The sequence below is a fragment of the Orcinus orca genome, chromosome 7 (genome assembly GCF_937001465.1).
Source record: "Orcinus orca chromosome 7, mOrcOrc1.1, whole genome shotgun sequence".
NCBI lineage: Eukaryota > Metazoa > Chordata > Mammalia > Artiodactyla > Delphinidae > Orcinus > Orcinus orca.
In genome coordinates, this window is record NC_064565.1 from 34,545,361 (window position 1) to 34,558,976 (window position 13,616).

General features: G+C 38.3%; 1 protein-coding gene across 8 annotated transcripts in view; it reads right to left on the reverse strand.

Annotated features, from left to right (window-relative positions):
- Nucleotides 1–680: 680 nt before the first annotated feature.
- GTDC1 (glycosyltransferase like domain containing 1) overlaps nucleotides 681–13,616 on the reverse strand; it is a 446,641-nt gene continuing 433,705 nt past the window's right edge. For all 8 annotated transcript variants that reach the window (XM_049711959.1, XM_049711957.1, XM_049711958.1 and 5 more), the window contains one exon: nucleotides 681–1,758. In XM_049711959.1, coding sequence (XP_049567916.1) covers nucleotides 1,554–1,758 — 205 coding nt within the window. In that variant the 3' untranslated portion in view covers nucleotides 681–1,553. The remainder of the gene's footprint in view (nucleotides 1,759–13,616) is intronic.

Genomic DNA, 13,616 nt, shown 5'->3' on the forward strand with positions numbered 1-13,616 from the left:
AAATTGTACCACAGAGTTGGTCACAGTTTGAGGCAAAACTACACCACTTTTCTACCCCTGTGTCAGACAGTCATTGTCTATAGTCTGTCCCAGGAGGGGCAGTGTTGGAGGTGGGTGTGTAGACTTCCTGGTGAGGTACCTCCTGGTCAAGGGCAATTCTGCAGAGAAGGCACAGCTGTGAATGGCTATCAGCCTACACCCATGGCAGTTAGGAATTGGATGCCTCAGAGTATGCAAGGGATCCAACAGCATGGCACCAACAGCATCCACTAAACTACCACGTCTTAAGATATCCTTAGTGTCACAAAGTACAGTAACACAGAAGAGCAATTCCATGAAATCAAACCATAAATTTAAAGCCATGCAGTGGTGTGCCAGAACCAGCTTCTATTAGCCCACAAGAATTGATTATTCACATCTCTTCCCAACTCGGCATTCAGTGATGTCATGTTGGAAGCCTGAAACTGTCCATGGTGGGAGTACTTACACCATGGAAACTGGCAAAAGCTACGCACCAGGCCCTTTTTATGGGCGGTGGGGGAAAGGGGGTGGATGATCAAGTTGTTAAACATTTACCAGCACGCCACTGATGGCGCAAGATAAGAATTGTTATTCCTGATTTTAAGTATGAGGAAAATAAGCTAAGAAAGAGCAATTAAGTGACAGATTTAGAATTAAAATCTATTTCTATCTGACTTTATTATAACAGGAATATTAGGTTTAGTTTAACATACATTTATTGAGTAGTAACCATGTGCCAGGCATTGTTGTCAACTAAGACACATTCTCAATCCACAAAGGAAATGGAATGAGAGTTCAATCTTTGGGAAACCAAGAACATGATATCTAGGGAATTTGACTGAATTTCTTCTAGCTATTTTCATGTCTTTGAGATTTTAATAATGTTCTAAAGATTTTTCCCTTTTCAATCTATAATACGAAGATTTAAAATATCTAATCTTAATGCCTCAGTTTATGAGATACGTATGCAAAAGCACTTTGGAAATGCAGAAAGCTTAATACAAATGGATGAATTGTTAATAAGAAAATCAATAGTGAAGATAACAGCCCTTTTTCAAATGGCTGAAGGAATAGATCCCTTGGAGTGAAGATAAGGAGGTCTCCAAATACCCTTCTTAAACTGAGTCAAGGCCACTTTTTCTCGTGGTGTTCAATTGAAGTGGAATAATTTTTTCAGGCTCTTGTTTTCACAATGACTTTTCAATGTGGTCGGAATCCTTCTGGCCCTGAAGAAATGAGCAGCTCTTCTCTCTTCCAACATTTGACTCCATCACTTCTTCAGAGCCAGAACTGGAGTTGTTCTGAAGAAAGTGTTTGCAGACTAAGGGAGCTCCAGCTGCTGGTGGTACATGCATTCAGGGAAGGTTGTGGAGTCCAGGCCTTTCATCTTTTTGGGTGTTTGGTGGTTTGCTGTTTTCAAGACTCTCATATTTCAAATCTTCTCTTCTGTTCCTCGCTTTCCTTCTCTCACATCTTTGTCTAGAAGTTGCCCCCCATCTGTCCCAGGAACTCCACTTCATTTTTCATCCTAGCTATCCTTGCTGGCTCCTCTTCTCACTCCTTCTGTCAGAATAATACGTTATCATCGTAGTGTCATTGATCTCCAATGCTGCAAACACTGCTGGCTTTCGAGAGCAAGGATATTCTGATGGGACTTCCCTGGTGGCCCAGCGGTTAAGACTCTGCACCTCCACTGCAGGGGGTGCGGGTTCGATCCCTGGTCGGGGAACTAGGATCCTGCGTGCCTCATGGTGCAACCAAAAAATAAATTTAAAAAAAAAGGAAAAAAAGGAAGGAGAGAAAATAAAAGACAATTTGCTATTACCATAATGAAATATACAATCACAGCATCAGGAACAGTCGTAATGCTGGCAAAAACACGAATCTGATCTGAGCACCCGACTGGTTCTTAGAGAAACCAATCCATGAGTACACACAAACGTTCACACACACACACACACACACACACACACACACACACACACACACACATGCAGCATATGATTATAAACCTTTTCCTTAACTGAACAAAGAAAAGGCAACAAAAATCTTCAAAGGGCTTGTTCTTTCTGGGTAAAATTTCATAAGACTGCTATCAAAGCAGGTTGTATATGAGAGACAAGGAAGGTTATAGATGAGAGACAAAGACAAAAAAAATTCACTTGCTCCAAGAATTTGCTGAACGATTTCATTTTGTTGAATTCCACCAATTAAAACATGTATTTAAATCCTAACAATGACTGACAAACATTTGGAAAGCAAAAGTAAAAGTTGACCTGCAGACAGTTCAAATTTGCCATATGCTTGCTGTCACCATTAACAGTCTGTAGACCATCCTAATTTATGCTTCAGCGAACTAACCTGATGTATTTTAAAGAATGTGAATACCTGTTTATTTTTCAAATAAGGCATTTTATTTTTCCTTATTACTCATATGTATGACAGCAATGATAAATGATTAAGGGCAAATTTAAGAGAGTTGGAAGGGGAGAGAATGGGTTTTCCCTCCTATGACCTATCACAAATGTTTTCTACTTAAATGATTGTCTCACTGAGGAAATTCTCAAAAAATATTCATCAGGGACAATTTCAGAAATAAAAGTTATTTCCTTCAACACAGCCTAACAGAATTTTTAAAGGAACTTATTAGTGTTTAGGAATCACTATAGTTTAAATGGTGTGTGTATATATACAAATTACTAAACATACACTTTTTTTAACCTAATTTTTTGCCTTTTTAAAAAGAATTTTCTTACTCTCTCATGTGTTTAAGCGACCACATATCATATTAACTAGATGCCCTTTCCTTTTCTTTCATGAAACTACATTTCTTAAGCATTATTGTAGATGGAAGAGATTTCTGATGGAAGGGAAAAGAGCATTAGTTGTTTTAAAATGTGATAACTTCAGTCCAAATCTCCTCATCCTTTTCTCTTTGTGCATTTAAGGATAGGTCTTCAACTTTTCCAGTTTTAATCAGATAGCCCAGATGGTCATGTTTATGGTAAAAATGTCATTAAAGCCTGAGTAAATAAAATAATTAAGAGATTTACTAATTAATTTTTAAATATTCTAGATTCTGAGCAAGGGCTATAGATTGTTATACAGTCTTTGTCTCTTTTGCTTTTAACAAAATGGGTGGTGTGTGGTAATGCTCAATAAATGAATTTTAATTAGTTACTAATAGTTATTTACAAGTTATATGTACTCTGTTTTTAAAGCCACCATATTTATGTCAAAATATTCTAAAACAATCAAACCAACCATCTAACACATGCATAACCATTAATTATCTTAAAATAAAATATTTTGTTGCTTGCATTTTAGCAAACTTTACTTTTCAGATATCTCTTCTGATGGCATTTAAGGTATGAATCATGAAAATAATAAATAACTTGCAGTGGGTCGTAGAAATTACACACGAAAATAGAATAAAAATGGTTTAATTACAGGCTTGTGCTTGTGGTCACACTGATGGACAAAGCCCTTGGGAATATTAGAAAGCTGATCTACCCCTCGCCCAACAGCATCTACCTGGATCTCCACTGCAAAACCTCCTTGTCCCTTAAATTCCCGAGAAGAGGAGAGTAGGAATGATGCACCGCTTCATCGGAAGCACCAGCAAGGCTCTCGGTTCATCTGTAGAAGCGAAGCCCTGGGCAGCTGGCACCCTTCCACAGGGAGCTACAAACACCACTTTGCCACATTGCAAGTTTCCTCAGGCAACAGATGTCTTGTAGCTGCCGTGCAGGTCTCCAACTCTACCAAGCCACCTGGACAACATATTTAATGTACCGACAATGCTTCTGTCACCACTTGGGAAAGATTTTTAAAATTTTATTTAATTTTTTTCTCCCAACACCTTCATGATCAGTGAAATTTGGCCTCGGATTGCAAAAATTTGTATTCAAAAATGTAAGGGGAGAATCAAAAGCCTCTCACTTCTCCCCATCCCCCAACTTCCCCCAAGGATTCCAGAAAAAAATTCATTCATCTTCTGTATCATGACAATTACATTTTATTCTTTAAAAATCGAACGTTTGCAAAGAGCAGTCTTGCTGAACCACTGCACAGAAAAGTTAAACAACGAACTGCTAAATGGCTCGCTCTCCTGCTTGGCTCTGACGGCACCAAACTTTAACGTGCCTCTACCACAACTTTAAACTGTGGGTGCAATCCTCTTAGAACATTATCTGGAAAACATTCTGACTTGTTCGGCTGCTATAGTGATACTTACAGTACCATTGTGTCTGTTTAGTTTAAAAATGAGGTTGATAACGATAATGCTTTTCCTAAGATGATCTTCTCCTTTTTAATGATAGCCGTAGTTTCCCCTACATAAATGACTAAATCCTTACAGAATCTTGGTCTTGATTAGCACTCCTGCTAGTAAAATTTCACATACTAAATCAGCACCAGCTGTAGCAAGCAAGAAAGAAAAAGGCAAGTGTAAATGTTCCATATGCCCCAGCAAATTGGCATCTGTGTCAGTAACCCTTTTTTTTTAAACTATTGTATACATACATTCTCTTAAGTGTTTTGTTCACAAAATACTGCTAACAAAATTCCTCTGTTGGCATCTCAAGGAAAGAGCCTGTCCTTGGTATCAGTCAACTGCACAAAATACAATTTCTCCTTCTCCTCTTGTGGTCACAGACACACCTGAATGCTCTATGTATACAAGTTGCTTCAAGTTAGTGAACCTTTATTTTGACATCTGTTCCCTGTAATATGACACTGCAGTGCTCTTATAAAGCTGCTTTACAGTTGGAGTTTAACTGGTAGCAACACTAAACAAGGTCAGAGAGACAATCGAATTATGTTGGTCACCTGGAAGGTATCTCAGAGACCAGGCTCAAAACAAATAACCTGGAACGTGCTGATGGAAGACAGCATTTGTGATCACTCTCCCCTCGTCGCCCCTATTTTCTTCCCATTATGAAGGGTCTTTTCACACATAGATATAAATAGATATAAATAAAGATATAGATACATCAGAAATAATCCCAAAGCTGTATCTGAGATGGTATACGCTACTTTAGGTGGTTTTCAATACCTTATCCATTGGGACCTTATTGATTGTCTGAAATCCAGTAGATATAGTTCTTCAGGAACATATTTAAACCATCGGTATGAATCCTACAATAGCCATTAGAAAGCTACAAACATAGAAGAGTGTACTAATTAAATGGTCTACATATAAGGAGTATCAGTTGGCCATGTCCCAGAGATAGCTGCCATACAGAGGAAGAAATATGTTTAAGTATTTTCTCCTCTGTTTGGAACCTGGTTATCCTGGTAGGCCAGCGTATACGGAAGAGAGAACACCCCTTTCTTTGTGACACTCATTGATTCCTGCTCATGCGTCCCCACAAGGGTTGATACTTTGTGTTGCTCTTGTTTACCTCCATGTCTGCCTCTCTGGATTTGACTATAAGCTCCTTGAGATAGTTTCTCTGTAGTCCTATATCTGTCCTACCGGAGTAGCAGAGTTTAGCAAATACCCAGCAAATGTCTGCCCACATCAAAACGGTTAAGGAATGCTCAAAGTTTTTGTTAAAAGCTAAATGAACTGGTTGATGAAGAGCTTACCAGTTGGGATCAAATGACCCAACTACATAAGGACAAGGGGAAATGGATGAAAATTTCCTTTGTTTCCCTGATGTTTCCCTGCTATATAAACTCCCTTTCATCAAGTGTTATCATATGGGTATCGAGATTTAGTGAAAGTTGCTCTTGATAACTCATTTATATCTAAGGGTAAAAATCAGAAGACATTTTGGTTACAAGTTAAAAATCTCTTGGATTTTAAGATCCAGTTTACCTAAATTCTTAGTGAAAAATTTTAGAGAAGGGCATGTGGGAAAATCAACTACGATATATCTTGCAAAGTGCTTTTATAAAATATGAAAATTCATTCTCTTAGAAACATGTAGCTTCCCTTACAAGACAATGGCTTCTCTCCCTGGTACTGTTAGTAGTCCAACAAATCTGCTAGCCTCCTCTCAGGGAAGCTGTGAGAGAGGAATTCCCGTAGTGGGAAGTTTGGATGAGACAATCTAATGTTTATATACATGAAATTCAACTACACTTACCAACCCTATAGCGATCTTGCAGCTGTTGTAATGATTATACTGAACTGATTCTTAAAACATTTGGTCCTATTATAGTTGACAGTAGCAGTGGTAAAATCTGTATATCTGCTAACCTTTATGATCCCAGAAAGTAAGCACAGTTGTTTGTATCTCTATGTTCCTGAATATCAGCACGGTAATACAGAGTATATATTTTTTATATGACTGCTGAATACATGACTTATTTTTTGAACAACTGATTTCTTACATGGTTGCCTGCTTGGTCTGTAATTGGTATGCTTATTTTAATACAGTTGTATGGATGATAAATTACACACTGATACGGGATTTCCCCAGATGACAGACAAGTATTAAAATGAACTTGGAGAGTCAATCAGTCAGGAAGTCCTTTCTGAGAACTCCGTGTGTGTGCTGTCCTACTACATTTCATAATATAGAGTCATCAGCCCAAAAGAAGAAGGACAGTTGCCGGTGCAAGACAGGATGGCATCAAGCTGGCATCTGGTTGCTTTATGCCTGTGTCTGCTTGTTAAATATTTTTAACATCAACTTTGGTTCCTGATCCAAGGCAATTTGTGATAGTGTTGAGAAGATACCGTGCAATTATCATCTTAAAATAATTAGGCAACAGAGGAATATGAAAAACAGTGTAGCTTATACAATGCTTACAAGGAGTTCATAGAAAATGGTCACGTGCAATAGGCAAAGTTCAGGAGGTGGTGACATATGGAATTTTCATTTGGGGCACTGGCCTTCAGATTTCAAGGTGATGTTTGGACTAATCCTGTCTATGTATATTGGGGACTGATGGCGACCAGTTGTCATTGCCTTTTATAATTCCATAGGCTTTGCTCACCAGAAGCTATCTCATTCTCTGGAGATGCATGCCCGGGTACTTTGTGGTGGGTGGTTGCTTCTTAAAAGGCCACAGCCAGGTCACACACGATTTAAAGTGCTACTTTATTTAAGACAATTTTCAAGGGTTTCTTCTCCCTTTGCTATCTATGATTGCCCCATTTCGGTTTGCCATAGAACAGCTGTTTTGATATCCAGCATTTATCCGTTCTCCACATGCATCCAGCCCAGAGGGATTGTTAAGCAGATCATTGTTTTAATTCTGGCTAGATTCCAGGTCCCCATTATTAGTGATCCTGTCTTAACATTTACTGTTCAGTTTGGCTCACAGGTGATGTTGATTAAATTGGATATGCCATCTGGGGTGGGTTTTCATCTGATAGGCACATTCAAGGCTGAGCACACCTACTGCTTCATTTGGGTCTGAAGCTTTATGCCTTGTGTGATGGCATTCTGGACATGGCTGTGTGCAACCTGGGCTTGAGTCCTGCATCTCCAGATAATGGTTCTTTGAATTTGGGCAATCCACTTCTCTATTCAGGGCTTTGATTTTTCTAATGAATAAAACACAGAGAATCATCATTAATTCATTCCTTCACTTAGTTCCTCGTTAATTTTTTAACCATTTATTAGGCAGCCACTTTTTGCCTGAGACTCTGCCAGGTTTGGAGAAATCAAAGATAATAAAGAATATACTGATACTACATGTATCATTTACAAAATATCTCTTGATATGAATAGATATGAACAAAGAGCTATGGAGCCTGGAGGACAGAGCAACAAAGTCTGCCCCCAGGAATCACAGGATTTCTCAAGAAGGACATGATCATTGAGTTGTATCCTACAACTCAAGGGCTCCAAATTTTTCTTTTGTGCATCTCATTGATTAAAATATCCATGTGAGGATAACACATAACTTTATGTATTGGGAGAAAATGTCAAACATGTACAAATTATTTTTTATTTCATCAGTTAATTTAAATAAGTGAAGTAGACTTAAATACATTCCATCTGGGATTGTTTTGAGAAGCAAATGGCGTGATGTGTAAACAGAGCAAAATGCTGGAGAAAGCTCTTTTGAACCTGTGGGTGATGTTGCATGCCCTTCCTATCCCAAGAGGGGGTCCCAGGACTAAATTAGAAAGTGAATGTGAAAGAATATTGGAAATGTAAAGCATTGATAATAAAAAGAGCAGTAAGAGCTAACACTTATTTCACTTTTACAATATTCGAGGCATCATCCTAATGTTCTACATGAATTAGCTCATTTAATTCTCCCAACAACCAAATGGTAGGTTCTAGAGGTGAGTCATCTAAAGTGTTGATATTGTACCATTTTTGACTTACAAAAATGACAGGTTCATAGGGGTCCAACTATTTTTACTTCACTATTTTACAGACGAAGAAATGATAAAACTACACACTAATTTAAAAAATTGAAAATGCAAAGTATACAGTGTAGCGCTACCTCCATCATGCCTTTCCCCTTGCTTCCATCCTATCCCACAGATGGAACTTCTTTCAACATGTGGGATATGTACTTCTAGTATATTATTATGTCGTAGAAGGCTTTGTAAAAACACTGGATAGAATATTATATGTACTGCTCTATATCCTGCATATTAGATAAACTAAAATTATGTATATTGTTCTACAACCTGCATTGTTCACTTTACATTCTATCATGGACAGCTTTTTATGACAGCTTTTTAAGGTGGATCTACCCTATCTTATTCAAAGTCTGTATAGTGTTCCATGACATGAATGTATCATGACTCATTTAACCAATCCTTTAATGATGGGTATTGCTATTAAAATAAGGCTCAAAAACAAATATCATATATTAATGCATATATGTGGACTCTAGAAAAAACGGTACAGATGAACCTATTTGCAGGGCAGTAATAGAGATGCAGACGTAGAGAACAGACGTGTGGACATGGTGGGGGAAGGAGGGGATGAATTGGGAGATTAGGATTGACATATATACACTATCATGTGTGAAATAGATAGCTAGAGGGAACCCGCTGGATAGCAGAGGGAGCTCAGCTCGGTGCTCTCTAATGACCTAGATGGGTGGGATGGGGGGTGGGGGTGGGAGGGAGGTCCAAGAGGGAGGGCATATATGTATACATATAGCCGATTCACTTCATTGTACAGCAGAAACTAACGCAACATTTTATAGCAACTATACCCCAATAAAAAAAAAAAGGAAAAAAAAAGAAGGCTACAGTTGATGTCATTATATGTAAATGATCACTCGTATTTTTAGGATGAAGTCCCAAAAGTACAATTATTGTGCTAAAGTGTAGATGTGTTTCACATTTTGATACATATTACTAGATTGTACTACCAAACATTTAGCACAACGTACACTCCCACAAACAACATGTGCTAATGCTCACTTCCTAATACTTAGCATCATCTTTGATGTTCTGATAGAATGCACAGACTCTGTTAGTATGTCTGTGACTCTAGACTCTGGATACCAGATCCTGCACAGTGTCATCTTCCCTGGGAATTGGAGACGAGTCACACAAATTGGCGTAAGCCTGGCAAGTCTGACCTAAGTGATCACAGCTCCAAAATGGCAACCTACAACTGTCGACGATCTAGTAGCTACTGCAACAGGAGTATGGTCTTAGATGGAGGTTTTAATATTTTTAGCAAAACTGGACCTTATCTGTGGTAGACAGATAACTGTAGACACGTAATACTCAGAAACACAGTGTAAACCAGCAACAGCCTTATGGGGGCTGTTGAATATGAATGAATGAATAAAAATTTATTCATTGCTCCCAAAAAAGTCAGAAAGGCTTTCTGGGTGCTTCTTTCAAGTGGTGCCTATGGGATCCAGGCTCTTTGTATTGTATGGTTTCCACACTGGTCTCCATTGTTACTACCAAAAGAGAAGAGAAATCATGAAAGATCACACAGATAGTTCTGTCCAGTCCTAGAAGTGCTGTGCATCATTTCCATCAATTTCTAATTGGCCAGGACCTAATTACATGGTCCAATCTAAAGGAAGCTGGGAAATGGAGTGTCCCTGTGTGCACAGAAAAAAGAAATGGGATTAACAAGCATCTAACCAGCCCGTCTCTGCCACAGGTGCACAAACCAAACCTGGGAATTTTAGTTTTCTTTGTAAATTTATCAGCAATACTCCTTAAAATTTTGGAGGGAGGAGTACTTTGCCATATTTCAATGGGTTCTCAGTACCACATAATTCGGGATGCAACTGTATTATGCAACTGAATGAATTCACCAACTCATAGCTCTGAGACCTGGAAGTGATCTTGAGACTCCCTAGTTGAATTCACCTCTTCAAGCAGGTAACGTTCTCTCCAGAGACTCTCAGCCTCTTTTAATCACCGAGAATTTCTTTAATGATTTTTCTCCAAAGACCTTACATTCTGAAATAATTTGTTTACCAAACCACATTTATGGAACAATAGTATTTATTTTTCCAATGCCTTATTAATCAGAAACATAAAACTGCAAATCAAAAGTTCTGAGCAGAATATGAAGTCTTATAATGAGTTGATGTAAAGCCAGTAAGAAACAAAGAAATTGGAGTTCCAGGGAGGCTGTGTTTTATTTTAGTTATGGAGTGAATCGCATCCCCCAGATTCTGATGGGGAAGCTCTAACACCCCAGTGTGATTGTATTTATAGATAGGCCTTTAAGGAGGTGATTAAGGTTAAATGAGGTCCTAAGTGTGGTGCCCTAATCCTATAGGACCGGTGCCCTTATAAGAAGAGGAAGAGATACAGAGATGCTCTGTTCAAACGCAGAAGAAATTTTATGTTGAGACACAGCAAGACACCACTGCCTATAAAATAGGAAGAAAGGTCTTGCCAGAAACTAGCGCTGCCGGCACCTTGATCTTGGCCTTCCAGCCTCCAGAAAGAACTGTGAGGAAATAAATGTCTGTTGTTCGAATCACTCAGTCTGTGGTATTTTGTTATGGCAGCCCCAGCTGACTAATATACTCGGTTAAAGGTAAAATTTCCATTGTACTTCTTGAAAATATGAAAACAGACCTCATATGCTTGCTCTATCCTTGTCAATTTGATTAGGAACAAATGTATTATTCTCCTTTTGTAAAGAGATTTACTTATAGAGGGAAATATCATCTCAAATCTCATTTCTTCTGGATGTAACTGTATCAAAAAGCCCTAGCTAGAGGAGTTAGCTCTGCAAGCATGCACTTACCTAAGATTTGGTATTTATTTGTTTGTTGCTTGCTTGTCCTTTACTATATTGTCCCACCTACTAGAGGTTCAGTTTCTAGCTTTAATATCCTCTTAGTCAATCTTTGTATACAATTATACATGGATATTAAATGATGTTGAAACTTTCAACCCAAGTTCTCATTTTCAGATTAGTGCAGAGAATGGGAAAAGAAATCAGGACAATTAAATGAAACATTTAGATCTGTCACCAGCAAATCATTTCCTCATCCCTCTTCCAGACAAGAATAAGTACATAGAGGTTCAGAAAAAGTTATTGAGGCAACATGCCAAGGTCATTTTTTTAAAGGTTCGGAACCCTCTATTGCAAAGAGGTGTTGGTTGTCGGTGTTTGTCACACCCCTCTCTCCCTCCTCCTCCATGTATGACTCTCATACTTGCACTTCAAGGATCTGCTACCCTGTGACCATCACAGACTTAAAGAATGTGAAGACTGTTAGGAAGCAGGATTTAGCATCCCCATTTTAATAATAAATACAAACACACATTTACCCAGTACGTTTTACGCCTGCCTGCAACAAAAACAGCTGAACAGATTGTGATGAAATTCAGAGACTGACAGTCTGACAAAAAAATCCCTTTTTGTCTAAAATCTGGCTTCCATAGGTTTTTGCAAATCTAAATATTTGATTTTGCACTGGAAAAGGAGCCAGTCTTATGTACAATTTATAAAATAAATGTGTAGATACATGTTTTAAAATCTCCAAATTTTGTCAACACATACTGTCCAACTTGAAAGACTTTTCTCCCCCATTTTTTTCCCTATGACTTGGGTGTATTTTCCTCCTGCCTTTTAAGGCTTTAACTATATTTATCTAATAAGAACTCTTTTGCAAACCAGTGTTTCAATAGTGATTTAACACTAGTTTCAGTGTCAAATTGCCCTTCCCACAGCAGGGAGTTTTAAGCCTTGCTGTATTATACTTCCAAGATTCTCAGGAGCTGGAGTTGGGAGATATAATATTTTCTTTGAAGTTTGCCTTTCACTACACACTGGGATGCAAACAAGCTTCAGTTACTCAGCAGTCAAACAATTCCATCACACAGCGACCAGGGCTAAATATTGTACCAAATTTTCTAATTATGTCTTTGTAATATTTGCTACCCGAGGTTAGGTGAAGGCAGACTAGAATCAATATAAAACTCCTTGTCTAAACAGGACATCTGGGCTTTGAGATATGTTGTTTATTGCCTCAAAATTCCCCTTCAGCAAGTCATAATTACAATAAAGATACCTTAATCGACAAAAACCTTAAAGGTATTTCTGATAAACTCACATATATGTTAAAGGTACTTACTGTACCAGAGCTGCATATGACCAGACTGTATACAAATGTGAAGTTCCAGGTTAAAACAGATATATTTTATTCCCATGCGCATTATTATACTGCCTTTCTGGTTTATATATCGTAGCAATTTAGCTGCTGTAGTGCTATTTCTTTAAGGGATTTCTCAATCATTTCATATCCTGAAAGTTGGACCTTTTCCTTTTATGAGATTTCTAAAGTTTATGCATCATTCCTTTCTTTCTTATTAATAGTTCAGAGAGAGAGAGAGAGAAAAAAAAAAAGATAAACTGCCAAGGAGGCATCTCATCCATGAGAGAGAAGTAAAGTGTTGAAGAACATTCCATGACCCAGTAGAGAGTATCATGAACTGTTCCCCACAGAAGTTGCAGGCAAATCTGAAAGGCGAGTATTGTCAGGCGTGTCTCTTGAGGCATCCCACAGTTCTGAAGAGCTGAGGAACTGAGCAAAGTACTTTCTGTTTCATTATAAAAATGTAAATATGTCAGTATTGTCCTAAAAGTTAAATAAGAGTTTTGATGTACTTTAATAGTGACTAATTTACGGCAGCATCTAGACACAGTATCTAGAGAGATCCATATTTTGGAAGAAAGAAGACTTAGGGGTTTCAAGAAGTTATTTAGGGTCTTCTCGATCGCTAGTGATACAGCAGGGAAAGGAGAGAGACTGACTCATAAGAACGTGCCTCTGGCAGTATTAACTTGAGGGCAGGCTTAGCTAATTAAAAAGGGTCGGCTTTGCTATAGACGACGGGAAGCATCCCTGCCTTCAATAGGCTGACAATTTCAAAGTATGGAAACTTTGAAGAAGGGGGTTGAGGAAGAATATACACTAAAATATTAACTGGCAGTGGTGTCTAAGAACCGAGACTTTGAATAATTTTTATTTTCTTCTTTCTGCATACTTATATTTTTGTAACACTATAAAAATGAGCAGGGGGCTTCCCTAGTGGTGCAATGGTTAAGAATCTGCCTGCCAATGCAGGGTACACGGGTTTGATCCCTGGTCTGGGAGGATCCCACATGCCGCGGAGCAACTAAGCCCGTGTGCCACAACTACTGAGCCTGTGCTCTACAGCCTGTGAG